A 17295-nucleotide genomic window follows, 5' to 3' on the forward strand; every position below is an offset into this window, starting at 1 on the left:
AAAATGCTATTTTTTATGCCTTTAGCCATGAAAGGGTAGGAGCCAGAAAAGCAACGTTGAGTTTTTCTTTTCCAAAGGCTATTTTTGTTGGGAGACTTTTCAATCCCTTACCCCAGCTTAGGAAGATAAATGAGAAAACTTCCCAACACTCATTTACTCTTCAAAATGCAACATGATTTATGCCCTGTGTGTTTATTGCTCAAATAAGCAAAATCCGACCGGATTGCATGATTATCTTGAGATAGAGTTAAGCCCAGATAATTGTGTTTGTCCTTAATCATTTTTTTACCAATTCATCTCTTCCCCAAGATGATTCAGATGGAGCCTGGCATGGATTCTTTAAAGTAACTGAATGAATAAAGAGAAAGACAGAGGGGAGAGAGGACAAACCAACACCCAAATAAACAAATACACACTTTCATGCACTCTCTCTCTCTGTCACACTCTCTCTCTCTCTCACACACACACACACACACACTGAAAATTTCAATCTGTTTGAGGACAAAGAACCACGTTTTGGGCGCAGGGCCAAGAGCAGTCCTGGTGGTCTTCCTGGAGGAGGCCACTCCCAGGGTTTCTTTTCTGATGGGAGCACATGCTCCACAGGAAACACTAGGGAAGCTCGGTGAGTGGCAGCAGATAGAACCCCCACAGGCTTACTCTCACTGCCCTTTCTGTCCTAACTTGACTCTCCAGCCGTGAGAAACCGGGCCCTCTCTTTCCAGCGTATGTACTCACCTGTGTGTTAGTTCACTCCGGTGCACGCCTGAAGCCGTTTCAGAACGAATGGCTCGCCCAGCCCTGGGAGAAACTCACGGACCCCCCAGACACCAGCAGTTCCCCCCTCTGCAGCTTTGCGGGACCCCGCCAAAAGGCTGTTTCCAGAAATTTCTTACGTTCGTTCTTTTCTTCCCCCGACCCCCCATGTAATAGGCTTTCTTTGTAATAGGGTTCTGTCCTGTTGTTAGGGTTTCGACTCCATGTTGAGTTCCCCCACACCCTGGTTGTCTTTCGTTGTTTCTCTCACTTGGGGGGATGTTTTAAGAGTATGCAAAACCCTACTACAGTCTAAGACCAGATGTCGTACCAAAAAAACCCACCCAGAGAAATGTGACTCCTCCCCCCTCTTTCCAGGGACCTCGGTCCCCACCCCCCTGCTCTCCACTCTCCCCTGCGCATGACCAATCTCAGGTTTCTGGGTGGCACTTCCTGTCATGCTTTCACTCACAAACGAGGAGATGGGTGCATCGTTTCCTATATCCCTTTCTTGCATGATGGGTCTCACACTAGGGGGTTTTGCACAGCTCCAGCGTGGGAACCACTGCCGCCCATTCATAGAGACCCCCTTCCTGTTCACGGCTGTATAGTATTCCACTGCGTGGCCACACCGTGGTTTCCTCAACGCGCATTGTTCCTGATGCTTTGTAGTTACAGAGCTGCGATGAACACAGCTTTCTGCCTGTGCGTTTTTGTATCTTGAGAGGTGGATCTCCTAGGGTTTGGTCTGGGCCCAAAGTTAAGTGTGTATTGAATCAGGTGTCGCCAAATTTCCATCTGAAAGGATCCTACCGATTAGCATCCCAGCCAGCAAAGCTTGAGAATGCCCAGCCCCCACGGCCTCACCCCCCACGATGTCACACTGTTTCTTGTTTATTCACTTGAGAGAGGCGGACAGACAGACAGACAGACACAGTGATGTGTTGTTCCACTTGTTCATGCTCTCATTGGTGGATACTTGTAGGTGCCCTGACTGGGGATCGAACCCACAACCTTGGTGTCTTGGGACGACGCTCCAACCAACTGAGCGGTATACCCAGCTGTGGCCTCTGTCACCCTTTCCTTGCTGTCTTTTGTGTGCTTGTTTTTGGCAAGTTTCGTAGATAAGCAATAAGCTGGTACAGTTTCGATTTGCATTTCTCCAATTTTGCCTGTCTCCCGGACTTTTTCATGGGGTCAGGAGCTATTTTAATACCCTTTTAGAGACGTGTCTGTTCGCACCTTCTCCTCACGTGTCTGTCAGTGTTTGGCCTTTTGTAGCATTGATTTTGGAGTTCCTTCTTTGATGGAGACATTAGCCGCTTGTCCTTGGGATGTGCTGTGAATACGTTCACTCTGTCCCTCAGTTGTCTTTTGTTTGTGAGGTCTGATCATGCCATTTCTTTAAAAAAATGTGTGTTCAGATTTATCGCTCTTTCATGCCCTCACCCCTGCATCTCGAGTCACCCTCAGGAAACCCCCACACATACACACACACACACACACACACAAAATCAGGGAGGACCTCAGACACCATGAGACAGTGAAATCGCATGTGTGGTGGAGTTTGCTCCAGTTCCGCAGGAACCTGGAGTGTTAAGACGCCCCACTACTCCCCCACACTGCCGGGGCTCTCAGCTGGCCCCATCCTCGCCACCCCGTCCTCGGCGCTGCCCCCCACCCCCGTCTCCCGGTTTCCCCGGTCTCAGCACGCCCAGGGCACCCCCATCTGAAACTGCTGGGCGATGCGGGCGGTCTGCCCTCCCCGGGGCTTCCGACTCCGAGGCGGACTCCCTGTCGTCCGAGCAGGGCCGTGAACCGCGTGCTTCAGAACTTCCGGCTGACCCGAGCCCTCCGTCCGCATGTCCTTGCCCCCCTCCCCCCCCTCCCTCTCGCCTTGTCTCTCTCTCGTTCAGCGTCGCCTCCCCCAAAGCCGCCAACCACAGTCTCTCTGCAGGTGAAGAAGCACGTTCGTAGCTGCGTCTCCTGCTTAAGAAGCCTCGTGGCCCCGAGGCGGGGGGCTCCCCAGGTGGGGGCTGGCCTGTCCCCAGAACACGGGCAGAGCCCTCCATGGGGATCCCGTCTTCGAAAGCAATGGGAACAGGGTCTCCTCTGTGCATTGCAGACGGGCGTGGCTACAAAGTACCTGCATAGTCGGCACCTACAAAGGTGTTGGTTGTATCTTCCTTGTTTTTCCGTTATGACCCTTAAAGGACAGAGGAAGGATTTTGCTGGCTTGGCCTTTTCCTTATAATAAATTAAGGGTTAAAAATGTAAGCGATGTTTGAAAGGAAAAATATTTCTCTTAATTCTCTCTCCCTATATATGTCTATAATATAGATACCTGTCCAACACATCTATATGCACACATACTATAGATATATATAGAGAGAGAGAGAAAGAGAGATCATTATTACTCTCTCCCTGGAGAGTTATGTCTGTCAACACACAAACCAAAAGATGGCATCTGTCCTGGACGCCGCTCACTGTGGAGGGTCACCAGGGCCTGGCATCGCGCTCACAAAAGCAGAATGAAAACCTACCTTCCAGGGAAGCCACGGCCGGAGACCTAACCTGTGAAGACTGGCTGCTGCAGAGCCGTGCATTTCCACTGCTGATTTGGACCGTCCCGAATGTTCTAAAAACTGACCCGGAGACTCCCCTGCCCGTCCCCTCCGTGGGTGTGGACCGTGCGGGGTCGGTGGGCCTGGGGCGCCGGCCCGTGAATCGCACGCACCGAGGAGACCTGGCGGAGTGGAGACGGACTATTTAATGACAGCCCTGGAGCCTGCCGCGGAGGAAGGGGACGGGAGCGGCGCTCAGCGGGAGGGGAAAGTTACGGCCCCTTGAATTCCTGTCTCCCACCGTTTCCCTTTGTCTGCTCTGTTTTCCAGGGACCCTCAAAGCCTAGACCCCCCGGAGGTCAGCAACGCGAAGCTCCAGTACGCCGGGTGGGGGCCCAAGGGGCAGCAGCTGGTAAGCGGACCGCGGTCGGGGCACGTGTGTTCGCGTCGGGCGCCGCTGTGGCTTTACAGCCCGAGTGTGTCTCACGCTCGCCGGCCTGTGTGTGCGAAGGACGTGCGGACGAGCACGCCAGGGCATCACTGATGCACACGTCTGTTTCACTTTGGGGGGAGAATCCTCTTACAGCTGGAATCGCCTCTGCTTTGGGGTCCATACCCTCTCTTCCCCAACCAACAGCCCCTGGCTGTGGCCGTGGGCGCGGCGGACCGGTTTCCTGGGAGGTCTGAGCACCCGCTCATCAGACGCCCTACAGAGGGGGGTTGGCAGGCTCGTGGGGCCCTTGGAAGGGTCTCGTGTTGCTCTTGGAACGCGGGTGCTTTCCTGCGGAGGGTGGGGGGCTGACGAAGCAGGCAGCTGCGTGTCCCCGGGAGCACGGCCTCCTGAAGCGGCAGCCCCAGCGTGCAGCGTCGCCGCAGCTGCGAGGCCCCTGGGTGCCACACCCCACATCTCCGCGGAGTCCTACCCAGACGGGCAAACCTGGGGTGTTCGGAGGTTCTGGGTGATGGGATGGTGCAGGGTGCCAGCCTTGTGGGCATCTCTGGGGGGCCACCCTGGAAGGAGAAGAGGTGTCTTGGGCCACACATTCAATGCATTGCGACACGTGATCAGGTTTTAGGTAAATTTACGGTTTTGTGTTGGGCTGCATCCGTGGGTGGGACACCCGTGGTGGCGGAAGGCCTCTGAGGGAGGCGTCAGAGGCTGCTGGTTCTGGTCCCGATGTGGACTGACTACTGGGGGAGGGGGGACTTGGCTCCCTCAGGGTTGAGGCTGCCGCCCACGACCCCGCTTCTGAGAGAGAGACTGGGGAAGGGGTCCGCCCGCGCCTGTGTCCACTCCAGCCTGGCGCCGTCTGAGACCAGACGGCACCGTCCCATCCGCCCTGTGCCGCTGGCTTTGTTTTAACTGTACCACCGCCGCCCCCCCCCCCCCGCAGCAAGTCCGGGCCGTGGACTCGCCTCTTTCAGCCGACTGACCGAAGCTGAGTTTGAAAAACGCCTCCTCCTAGAGTAGCACCGGCACGGTCGCTTCTCTGACCTCGGCGTGAGACCGTCCGCCCCAGGGCGTCCTCACCGTTCGCCTGGACCTGCTTCCCTCAGTGGAACGGCTCTGCTCCTCGGCTGCCCGTGAATTCCAGGGGCTCGAGCCGATGGAAAGGAGCAGGAGTACGGGGGCCACCGAACTCCGGTAGCGGTCCCCACGTTGTCCCCGCTGCTAAAAACTCTGGGATCGGACTTGGAAAAGCCCGTCTAGCTGCACGAACGCAGAGGGCCTGGGGGGCCGGGAGGCCAGTGGAAGGGGGTTGTTTTTCCCTCTGACGCGTCAGCAGCGGAGAGGGCGGGGGTCGCGCCAGCCCCTGCGTGGCACCGGCGTGCCCGCCCGCCCCCCCACGCACACCCAGGACAGGGCTTCGCCGTGTTGTATGTGAGTCGTGAAGGGTCCGGACACTCCACGCTGAAGGGTTTCTGTGCTCACACTGGCTCACTCAATTTTCTCTCTTAAAGAAAGAGAAAATGCTTTTTCTTTAAAGCCTTTGGGGTTCTGCCTTGCAGAAAAAAGTAATTTTCTTAAATAGCCTGTTAATGTGGTAAAAGTTCATGCTGCCAAAATGCCCACCGTTCAACCGGAGATATGAGATGAAAAGACTGTTCTGGAAACGCCAACATGCTTTGCTCGGTGCATCCGAGGGCAGAGGCCACGGACGTCAGGAGAGCCTTTGTCTCCCGTCCCTGCCGCGCACCCTGCAGCACCGAGCCAGCCCAGGGTGGGGAGGCGGGGGCAGGGAGGCCGGTGCAGCCAGGCCCCCTGCCGCCGTGTGGGAGCGGGGCAGCAGAAACTGGGAACCAACCCGACTCTGAACCCCGAATCCGGTCCTTAAACACCATGCCGCCTGCAGCCACATCACTGGTCTCAGAATCCAAAGGCCCTGACTTTGAACTTTAGAAGAAGGACGTTGTGTTGCGTTGGGTTCTGTTTCTCAACGGCCGTTAATGACCACAGATTTGGGGTCCAAGGGGAACATTCAGATCTTGGTTCCAGCAGGGGCCACCGCATGGATTAAGTTCATCTGTTCCGATTGCATGCCACGGAGCCACGCATAAAAAAGTACTTGGTAAACGGTGGCTTTTACTGTTGTCGCTGCTAGGGTTGTCACTTGGCTGAAGCAACATGTGGAGAATGAGGAGGACAATGGGAATTGTATCCAGTGACAGTCGGCGAGGGCCTGAAGGTGACCGAGGCTGCCCTGGGCGGAGCGGGTCACGCAGGACACGCGGTGGGGGCTGGGAGAGCGTCCGAGGGGCCCGGCCTCTGCTCCGAATCCCCCCCACCGTGGAGGGGTGCTGTTCGCAAGGTGCACCACCAGGTCCTATTCTTCCAGGTCCCCAGCCTTACGTGGGTCTGCCAGCGTCTGTCCCTTTGGGTGACAGCGGTGTCCCCCTGCTCCGTGGCCAGCCCCGAGAGACCGTGTTTCTCCTCATCCTCCTGGACACCAAACCCCAGAACGCGCTCATCAGTCTTCCGCCCGCGGAAGCTCCGCCCTTGGGCCAGCACTACCCCCTCCCCCTTCCTCTGCGCCGCCCCTGCCCCTCCCCCCACCCCAGCGACCGCCGTCCTGCCCGGCTTCTGCCGGTCTGGCTTTTCAGACTCCGCCTGTCCGTGAGACCACACGGTGTCTGTCTTTCCCCGGCTGACTTATGAAACGGTGATGGCGTATGGGAGGGGAGTGTCAGCGGGTGCTGTGGTGGTCATGGTTTGGTCACTCTTGCAACGTACACACTGTTACACGTGCACCACGTCTCATCGCAGCTGGGGCAGGGGGGGGCCTCCTGCGAGGCAGAGCACCCAGCCCCAGACCCCGCCGGGCGGCCTCCCCTCCCCGGGAAAGCCCCCAGGGGACTGAGCCGAAATGCGGCGGCCGCTGAGCTTCCCTTGGTCACAGCCGTCCCCGAGGGCACAGCCGTCCCCGAGGGCACAGCCGCGCGGCCCGCCGGGAGCAGCACGGGGGCGCAGGGGGCATCTGGGCAGCATTGGCAAACCCAGCGACGGGAGCAAGATTGGTCCTTCCAGCAAGAAGAGATCATCTCACGAAACGCCGCCTGCACAGCGGGGCCTGGGCGGAGGTGGCATCCCATTAATAACGTATAAAAGCCTCTAATCAGCTTGGGTTAATTTGGTATTCACTGTAAAAACATTCATCACGGGCACTGAAGTCCGTGACAGCGGCCACGGAATTAATTCCCAGGGATGGAGACCGCCGTGCGGTCCCCCGGTGACTGATGGAGTCGGGCGAGGGGGTGGGGGGTGCGTGAGCTGCTGGCACGGCCAGGGTGCCCTTCAGCGTGGACACGGCACGGTGCCAGCTCCAGGCCCCTTGGGGGTCAGTGGCATCCACGTTCCCCCACACTCAAGTAAATGCTCCGTTTTGGGGATTAACCTGGTCGTACGGACTGGCCAGCTTGGCCCAGCCCCACGCCGCTCGTAGGTACGTAACAAGTGGAATTAGGGTGGACGATGGGGCTTTCTCCTTCTGCCCAAAGGCGCCTTGAAGAGCAGGAATATCAAAACACAGAAGAGCAGCCCAGGCTGGTGTGGCTCAGTGGATTGAGAGCCGGCCTGCTAACCAAAGGGTCACCGGTTCAATTCCCAGTCAGGGCACAGGCCTGGGTTGCAGGCCAGGTCCCCAGTAGGGGGCGCTCGAGAGGCAACCACACATGGATGTTTCTCTCCCTCTCTTTCCCCCTCCCTTCCCCTCTGTCTAAAAATAAATAAAATCTTTTTTTAAAAAATGATGCAAATATGCAGTAAGAGTCAGGAAGACATTCCTACACGGAAACAGACAAAATGACGTCAGCAAAGACATGAGCAGAAGTCACCTGTGATGATTCTGGAGGCTGGAAATGCCCTCGGTGTGCCTAGGGAGCAGTCTGGGGAAGTATTGCACAACCACGGGATGAGCTCTCGCGCAGCCGTCCAATGTAGTAGGTGGGCTGCCCGGGCCGGGTGGCTCAGTGGGTTGGAGCATCGCCCAGGGCGCAGAAAAAGGTCACGTGTTCGATCCTCAGTTGGGGCGGGCATGGAAGGCAACGGATGGATGCTTCTCTCCCCGCCTCTTCCTCTCTGCCTAAAATCAGTAAAACCCTCAGGTGAGGATTTGGAGAATAGACAGGCTGCATAAACACAGGGGGACATGTCATCCTGTCAGCCCCACTCACACTAAAAATGCGCTGTCTGGGGCGTGCTGGCATGCGGGGAAAGGTCACTGTTCTGGCCAGGCTGGACGTGTGGGCCTTTCACCCACCTCCAAAAGTGCCTTGAATCCAGCCACCCTAGAGTTTCATTAAAAGTGAAAAAGAAAAGGAAATTTGCCATCAGCGATGAGTTTTAGGAATTCCACTCAACAGACATGGGCTCCAGCCGTGTGAGGGGGAGGGCAGGCTTTGGGGGGGAGGGGGATCCGAGGCAAACAGTCCTCAGAGACGCCAGTGTCTTTGATCCCCTCGATTTCAAAGCACCTTGCAAATGCGACCTTTCTCCCCGCCTGGGCTGCAGCCCCTAAGAGCTATTTCCCAGAACTCACTCAGAAGCCAAAGCCACGCTGAGAAGCAGGTGGACTTAGGGCCCTGACCCCGTCGGAAACATGGGTCTGAGGGTGAGCTGTGCTCTCCGCCGCCCAGCACCCCTAATCCGATTGTGGTGGAGCAGTGTATTATTTCTTAGGAAGAATCTAATTTCAGAGGGTGCTCACATCAGCCCGGGGTGATATTAAGTTAGCGAATTTCAAGCTAATCTATCAAAGGCGATTTAAAAGCAGGACCGAGTTCTGTGCATTAAGGAGCAGTGCCTTCCGTGATAGATTACTGAGACAATGTAACAAGGCAGTCATAAATTAAAGTAACCTCTTTAGACTTGGGGGCGGAGGGTGGAGGCCGCAGTTACAGTGTAGCCCTGGGCGAAGCCGACCCTCCCACCGGCCACCAGAGCCGGTTCCGGACGTCCCCCAGGTTTCCCCTGGCAGGCTCGGGGTGTGCGGCTTGGAATTCTCGGCAGTGGGCTCTGAGGGGCTATTTTGTGCCCCTCTCCCAGGTGGGTGGGGGGAACCCCTCTTTGTCGTAATCCTGACAACGTTTCACAGCTGGAACATATCACAGCCAGGGCCCCGTCCCCTCGTCTGTGTGGGATAACCGTGACTTTTTCTGCCTCGGAACCGCTGTCCGGCTGTGGGTCCCCGCCTCTGTGGCAGCTCATCCCAGGCCGCTGTTTCATCCTCCGGCCAGTTCGCCTCCGAGTGACTTTCCTTCCCAGACCCAGCGGGGACTGTCCGAGGAAGGGGAACGGCTTTCATTACCCTCGGCTTTTCCGTGGCCCGGGGCTACATGTTGAGCAGGGCACAGGTTCGAGGCAAGGAGTCGTGACATGGAGGCTGTCCAAGAGGAAAAATAAAATTAAGTGTCGGATTTATGGGCGCCAGGTCCAGACGTCATGGAGATTGGAAAAACTTGATGTTCTCGCCCAGAAGATGTGAGATTAGACAACGTGCCTGGTGCCTAAGTAACCTGGCCGTTCGGATCACAAGCCCCGCCATGGGGGGGTTGGGGGGTCTGGGTTTTGGAGTCCAGCGGTTTTTCCTGCAGTGTCTGCTGGACTATGGACGGTCTCAGAGTGGAGCTGTGCGGTTCTCCAGTAAAGCCTGTCGGGAAGAGCGAGCCGGGCTGAGCCTCCTCCTGGCCGAACAGTGGGGACCCCGTGCCTTTCCTTTCCCTCGGAGTCTCAGGGGACAAAGGTGCCCCTCCCTCCTCCAGCCCCCTCCCCCGGTTACTGTGTCTGGGTTGGCAAACATCCCAGAGAGGGTGGGGGACCGGCACGAACTGTTTAGCTCCCTGGAAACACGGTGCAACCGGGAGCTTTTGGCAACAGGTTAGCAACATCTAAGTCCATTGTTGGCGAATGGTTCCTCCTGCCTTCCCTTTCCGGCGGACTTTCCAGGCGGGACCTAGCCCTCAGCAGGGTTGGGGCTGTCAGCACAGTAATTCTCCCCCGTTCAAGCAACCCTTCCTGACCAGGGTGTCTCTCTGCCCTCGAGCTCGGTGATCCCTGCCGTCCGGGAGGGTTCTCTGTACTCATACGACCCCCGCCCCGGGGACCCCCGGGTCTGCGTGTGATAAGACAGCACTACACGTGAGCCGAGGAAAGCAGTGAAGGAGATTAAAAAAAAAAAAAAAACCGACACGGTTTTATTTGTTTTAAACCGCGTTTATTCTTATGTGCGTCACGGCGGCACTCTAATTCAGCTATTTCCATTTCTAACGAGCAATCAGCAAATTAGCGCATCGATTTTTCTGTTTGTTCTTCGGGGTGGAAACCTAATCACTTATCTGCATGGTTTTAGCCTAATGGCTGCGACGGCTTGTAAGGAATTATTACGTTTTACAGCGTCCCCAGCCGGGCCTGATGGGAGAGTGTGTGTGCGTCAGGGTGTCTGGGCCAGCTCGCCAGTCCGGCGCGGCCCCCTGGGGTGCCCGCCTGAGCCCCCGGCCCCGGCGTGTCCTGCGTCTGCCCGGCCCTCCGCCCAGCTCCTCCGCAGCACCCGAACTCATCACTGCCCCCCCATGGAGAGTCCCCGTCTCTGCAGGGGCCCGAGTCACCAAGCTGGCGTTCTTGACCCCTCGCCCCCAACTTGACACACAGTCTTGGGGTCACAGACTCATCTCCTCCTCGCCACGCCCCCCAGCCCCTCCCACCCGGATTCCCGCTTCCTCCCCCTCCCGGAATCTGCCCCTGCGCCAGAATGTTCTCTGTTCGGCCCCTGGAGGGTCCTGTCCCTGCTCCTGTGTGAAATCTTCCCTGGAAGCACTGCCTGGCGCTGGACGGAGTCTGAACTCCTTAACCCTTCCCGGGGGGGGGGCCCTCCCTGCCGTCTCCCCTTCCCTGGCTGAGGACCCCAATGCCCCAGACCCTCTGCCACCTCCATGCCTCTGTATTCTCTGTCCCTTCCTCCAGAGCACCCTCGGTTCCACCCCCCGCCCCCAGCCCCAGCCTGTTTTGCCTGGTGGAAGCCCCCCTGCCTTCCCTTGGAGGAAGGGTCCCGCCCATCCTCCCTGCGTTCCGGAAATGCGCCCAGGTCCTCGCCTTGTGGCCAGGACCGGCCGGCAGGCCCTGCAGGCCCCCCGCTGTGGGCACGGGCACGGTGACGGCCGGTGCACTCTGACTCGTCTTCCCCAGGAGACTGGCGTCTCCTGAGAGCCTCCCTGTCACTAATGTATTCGCAGCCCGTAGTGCGACCTTGACCGCCAGGGACCACAGAGGGAGTACCAGCGGCTGCACGGGGGGCTCGTTAACAGCGACTCGCTGACCCACCGTGACAACCCGCCGCCTTTTCGAATGGAAGCGCAAACCCCAGGCGCGCACACCTGTCTGCTGCAGAAGCCGGCTGACCGGCCGCTCGCCGCCCCGGCTCGCGCCCGCCCTCCCTCAGACCCCACCCTCTCAGACACCGAGAGTGGGCCCTGACCGCCGGCCACGCCCGCCCTGTGCCAGCGCAGGCCCCGCGCAGTTCCCAGGCACGTCCAGGGTTTAGAAAAAATTACCGTCGCACGCGCGTGCGTGTGCGTGAGCAGCCTCCTTTTCCCCGCAGCCGCAGCTCACCTTCCTTCAGACCGACCGAGAGACGGGAGCAGCGAGTGGCCCGCGAGGCACCGACGTGTCCTCTGAAGTCCCTGCCCTGTCCCACAACTCCAACCCCCGGGACCAGCCGCCCGGTGGGCCTGCTCAGGGGGTCCCGTCCTCTAAGTGTCCCGGGTCCCTGCGTGACCAGATTGGTTGACTCCAAAACGTTCCCGCCAAAAGGCACGGCATCGTAAGAGCATACATAACCCTTCCCTGGGGTGGCGAGGTGGCTGCTCCAGACAGACAGGTCGCAGACCCTCCTCTGTGGCCACGCGGCCGTCACCACCACCCACGTCCCCGTCCAGTCGGATCTGAACAGGAAATGGGCGTCGGCCCGAAGCCGGCCCGGCGAGCAGCTGGCCGCCCTGCCTCCCCCGTCCCGTGACATAAAGCTCACGCACGGCAGCATTATTTGTGACGTCCCCAGAAGGGACAAAGTCTGCAAACCCCTCCCCCCAGGAACCCGACCAGGACGCTGGCCCAGGGTTCAGACGAACACGGTCCGAACTCAGCGGCACAGGCTTGTGGGAGGACCACGGCCCGGGGCCCCCCGAGGCGGGTCCCTGTCCTTGGGCGTCCGTGTAAGTCAACCCGCGGGGACGGCCAGAGTGGGGCGGGCAGGACGGGCTGGGCGGCCTTTGCGATTCACTCCCGAGCCTCGTGCTCACGGTTCCAGCTTCGCACGGCAAAGGAGGGGACGCTCGGTGTTCAGTCGCCAGGCCTGTGACAAAGGACTGTGCCACGTGCAAAGTTGCCGGTCACTAGAATGCTGCCGGTGAAAGTGTCACTTCCCAGAGGCAGTCGTGCCCCGAGAGGCCCACAGGCGAGACTGGGCAGCGACAGTCAGCACGCCGGGTCCCGGCCGGGCAGCTCCATGCAAAGTCAAGTTCAGGATGCGCCTTGGCCGGGTGGCTCAGTTGGTTGGAGCCTCACCGCATGCACCAAAAGGTTGCAAGTTCGATTCCCAGTCAGCGCACATGCCTAGGTCTCGGGTTCAGTCCCTGGTTGGGGCATGTATAGGAGGCAACCGATCAGTGCTTTTCTCCCACACGCCATGCTTCTCTGTCTCTCAAATCCATCAACATGTCCTTGGGTGAGGATTTTAAAAAATACAGATTAAGATGTTAGAAGTTGTTTATCTTCTCCGCCTCCTAGCCCTGGGGGAGGGGCCGCTGCCCACACTGATATATGTCGTGTACAATATTAATCGCTCTTGTGTGATTTTCTCCCACCGGCCCTGTGAATAATGGAAGGACAGCCCGAACCGACAGGTGCTGGAGTTCAAACCGCGAGGCGTCCCCCATGTGGCCGCGTCGGCTGGGACATCACAGCCGACAGCAAAGTGGGCCTTAATTCGAGGTCACGATGCGCAGGTCTCTGCACCCACACGAGGCGTTTCGCGTATACTGTCTCTTTTTGTTCCCCGTGTCCCCATTCAGCAGCGAGAGACCGGGAGTTCCGATGATGCAAACAACTCGCCCAAGCGCGGGTGCTGGCCACGGCGTCAGAGCCGAAGGCCGGGTCCCGGCCACCCACCCGCCCACCTGCCTGCCGCCCGGCGCGTGTGAGCCCAGCCTCGGCGGAAACGCCAGGAGGCCGTAGCTCACGAGCAGATGGGTTGGTGTCTGTGGGAAGTGTTTGAAAAACCTCTCAAACAGAGCGTGCTGTTTTATTCCTGTGAACGGCGGTGTTTGCATGCAAGGCCACCCGGAAGGGACTGTTTTTTTTTTTCCCTTCCCTGCAGTATCTAGACACTTTATCAGGAAAGATCTCCAGGGGTAATTAATCCAATCCCCTTATCTCTCCCCCTCCTAGCATCCCAAATGGAAAGGAGACAGTGACCTCACTGTGATATTTCTGTCTGATTCTCTGCAGGGCCCTTAAATGAACCTCAGATAAGACGCTAAATGCCCCCCCCACCATCGGAATAAAACACTGCGCCCCAGGAGACGGAAGGGCCTGGAGTCCCGCATGACGGCCCCTCCCCACATCCCCCGTGCGTGACCTAAGCATTTCTTTGAGTTTCCTACATTTAAACTATCTTCTGTTTCAAATGTACATTATATGATCCGAAATACTAAGATAATATACAGGGTCCAGCACAAATAATGCCCCCCCTTTTTCTTAATTTTTAAAAAGACTTTATTTACTTATTTATTTTTACAGAGAGGGAAAGGGAATGAGAGAAAAAGACTTTATTTATTTATTTATTTTTACAGAGAGGGAAAGGGAATGAGAGAGGGAGAGAAACATCCATGTGTGGTTGCCTCTAGCACGCCCCCTACTGGGGACCTGGCCCACAGCCCAGCCATGTGCCCTGACTGGGAATCGAACCGGCAACCCTTTTGGTTCGAAGGCCGGCGCTCAAACCACTGAGCCACACCAGCAGGGGTGTATTTTCTTTACATATACACATTTTGCTGCATTTTAAAAACTAATGTTTGTTAGGATTTTTGCATCTATGTTCCTGAGTAAAACTGACCTACTAATGTGGCAAATCACATTATTGAATTTGACTTAAGCCACTTTATTAAAATGTCACCTAAATGGAAACAAACCCAAAACTCAGTATACATCTGTATGCCTTAGAAAAACAAGTATAATTACCTTCAGTGATTCTACAAACCCAACGACTGAGGAGCAGCTCCGCCCACGTGCAGCGCTGGGCGAGCGGCACGGACACCGTGGCGGTCACAGCCCATCGAGGGCGCTGCAGCCGCTGCCTATGCCTGGTGCTGACTGCACTGCCCACCTTGACCTCCCGAGAAGCCTTCTGTGGACTAACACAGAGGCCTGGTCTCACTGTCACTCCGCCAGGCCGGAGGGTACTGTCTCCACTATCAAACTCGCCGTCCGGTCTCACTGGCCCGCAGACACCTACGTGGGACCTCCTGGCACCAAGGCCCTTGTCCGAGTAAACTCGGGAAGTACAACTGGGTGACAGGGCTCGGGTATGAGGCGGTCACCCGGACGGTGTAGAATGCGTCGTGTTCAGTGCATCAGACATCCATCGAAATGAACACTGAGCCCTGGCCGGGTGGCTCAGTTGGTTGGAGCATCGTTCTGTACACCAACAAGTTATGGGTTCGATTCCCAGCCAGAGCACGTGCCTAGGCTGCAGGTTCGATCCCCAGTCTGGGCGCCTATGGGAAGCAACCGACGGATGCTTCTCTCTTCCATCCGTGTTTCTCTCGCGTGCATCTGGGGTTCCTCCCCAGAAGGGGCCACCAGTACGGCTCTGATGCACAGGTGATAAACCCTCACATAGACACGCGCCTCCTGCCCTGGGCGAATTCACGCCACACTGGACCTGTGGGCGTCACAGGTCTTCACCCTGACTCTCAGGAACTGTTCTCCGCCAGGAACAGAGGACAAAGGCGGAGGGTGTCCGAGGGACCAGGGCGCCATCACGACCCCATGTGGAGCCAGCCCAACCTCTGGGGAGGCGGGAAAGGGTCCTACCAGCCGGGACTAGTTGCCTCCGACCGCCCCCACCCCCGTCAGAGAGGCGCGCCGGAGGCGGACTGGCCTCCCTCCCTGCCTGCCACCCTGCAGGAAGCCCCTGTGCGCATTTCTCCCGCGCGGCTGCCTTGGGGCTCCTTACACCCCCTGGTTTGCAAACAGGGGCGGTGTTGGGGATGGAAGAAAACCTGCTTTCACGTTCTCCGGACTCTTCCCCGAGGTGAGGGTCGTTCGAAGCCGGATTCACTCAGCAGCGTTTGCACGCCTTGTGTCCGCCGGCCGCCGCTGCCTCGACCCACGCCCCATGCAGGGAAAAAGGGGGCAGTTTGCGGCCACTACTAAAAACCGAATGCTGTAAATGGAGGGATGTCATCTGTTCCCAAGGACGACCCATACACCAGCGCGATGCGAAAAGAATAATAATAGAGAGAGAGAGAGAGGGCGAGCTCGGTCCGTGCGCCCGGGCAGGTGGTTCGCACGGAGAGGAACTGAAGGACGCAGTCCCGAAAGTCCCCCGCGTCCGGCTCTCCTTCAGGCCGCTCTGGTGCCCGGGCCGCGGGACAGTCTGACGGCCCCTGACCCCGCCCCTCTCCCTCCGCCACAGAGAGCAGGAGGAGCGCGAGTGTCGGCCCAGAAAGGCCATGGACCTGGCGGGATGGCTGACGGTGGTTGCGTTTCACGGCTGCCGGCTCTGTGCCCGCCGCCCGGGCCGGGCCCGGGCAGCGGGAGTTCCATTGAGACCAGCGATACCCATGTCCCTCCTCAGTGACCCCTGTTTATGTGAAAAGGGATACCTTTTATCTAAAAGCGTCCTTACCCAAGGATGTGTTTGTTGATGGGGGAGAGAGAGAGAAACATCAATCAGCTGGTTGCCTCACCAATGCACCCCGGCAGGGGAATGACCCCAGACACTTTTGGTGCATGGGCTGACACTCCAACCAGCTGGGCCACCCGGCCAGGGAAGAAGGGAATTGTTTGGGGGGTTTTGTTTCTGTTTTGTTTTGTTTTTAGTGAAATAAAAGGAGCAGTGATGCTCTAGCTCCGCAGCCAACCCTGCAGGCGGGGACGGCCGGCAGCCCTTTCCCCCGCGGGGGAGAACGCACCCCAGTGGGCACACCCGGGCCTGTGCCCCGTGGGACCGCACACGCTAATGAGGCCTGAGCCTCGGTCCCCGCCCCCCCGGCTGCACACAGAGTGGCAGGGCCTCCGGGACGCGGCCGAGGTCCCTGAAACAACCACCCACCCCGCCCCCCCCCCCCGGCAGCCGGCTCTCCTTCCTGCCACCAGCATCGGCGCCCGTCCTTGGCTGCTGACAAGGAAGGAGAAAGCTAATAATATCTTGAGTCTGGGCCAAGAGATCGTACTTTCTGCTCACACGGTGAGAAAAATTACAAAATGGAAACCCATAGATTTCTGGAGCCAGACAACCCCCGGTAGCTTTCCTGACCTTGAACCTTCCGAGTCAACACCCCCATCCGTAACGCGGCCGTGACTGAGCAAGTCCTGTTCTGCATGCCGACCGGGAGAACCGGAGGGAGCAGGCACAACCAAACCACGTCGGAGTGCCCACGTAAGAAGTAACGGGGACGTGTCAGTTTGGGAGTCTCCACGGTTTCCCTTCCTCCTCCCTTTTCTCGCAGGTTTTGCCCTCCTGGGGGGAACCCATCTGCAGTGTCCGGGGAGAAGTCGCTTAGTAACAGTCTGGGGTGAAGGAGGACCGACATCGAGATCCTTGGGCGGGGGATGGGGGGGGCTTTGAGAATCCGGGCTTTCCGATCGTGACGCCCGTGACTTCAGGAAGAGCTGCAGATCCTCAGGAGACGCACTCGCCTGTGGATTCGGGGCTCGTTTGGGGCGCCGAAAGCTCGTTAACCCACCCTCCTCCTCTCCTTCTCTCGGGTGGAGTGGCCCTTGCATTCAAGAACTCTCCTGCCTCCTCCTGCTTTCCCACTCACGGCTACTGTCTGCCTCTCAGGAGGTCCCTCTCAAGGACTCGAGGCGGCAACTTGGCTCCGAAGGAGACTTCTGGAAGGCAACCGCTCCTCCGTCGAGTGGGAATTGTGGTCCCGCTGTTTGGGAGCAGCCAGTCCCCTGAGGGCAAGGAGCGCCCAGGGCCTGGAAGGAAGTCCCCCCCCACCCCCACCCCCAAGGTCTCCTCTCCTAGGTCTCTCCAAGCCACACTTCCATGACACAAGGTGACCTCACGCAGCTAGAAGTCTCCTGACACGGTGAGGAGTTCGAGCCTTTGCCTTCTTAATTAACGCTGTTAGTTTGCTGAAATTGTGGAGGGCGCTGATTTTCCAGAAGTGCTAATTACCCAGCGCAGCAGAAGGTCTGGCTGCACACTGAACCGTTCCATCACACGCTCCCTGCCGAGCCAAAGGTGTCCTC

The 17295-nt window shown here is 58.1% G+C and overlaps 1 protein-coding gene across 5 annotated transcripts in view; it reads left to right on the forward strand.

Moving 5' to 3' along the window:
• The window catches only part of DPP6 (dipeptidyl peptidase like 6), a 519939-nt gene that overhangs the window by 438019 nt on the left and 64625 nt on the right, over positions 1-17295 (forward strand). For all 5 annotated transcript variants that reach the window (XM_045837839.1, XM_045837842.1, XM_045837838.1 and 2 more), the window contains exon 7: positions 3651-3732. In XM_045837839.1, the coding sequence (XP_045693795.1) occupies positions 3651-3732 (82 nt within the window). The remainder of the gene's footprint in view (positions 1-3650; positions 3733-17295) is intronic.

This window comes from Phyllostomus hastatus, unplaced genomic scaffold (genome assembly GCF_019186645.2).
Source record: "Phyllostomus hastatus isolate PE091 unplaced genomic scaffold, TTU_PhHast_1.1 phas_contig_244, whole genome shotgun sequence".
In the NCBI taxonomy this organism is placed as follows: Eukaryota; Metazoa; Chordata; class Mammalia; order Chiroptera; family Phyllostomidae; genus Phyllostomus; species Phyllostomus hastatus.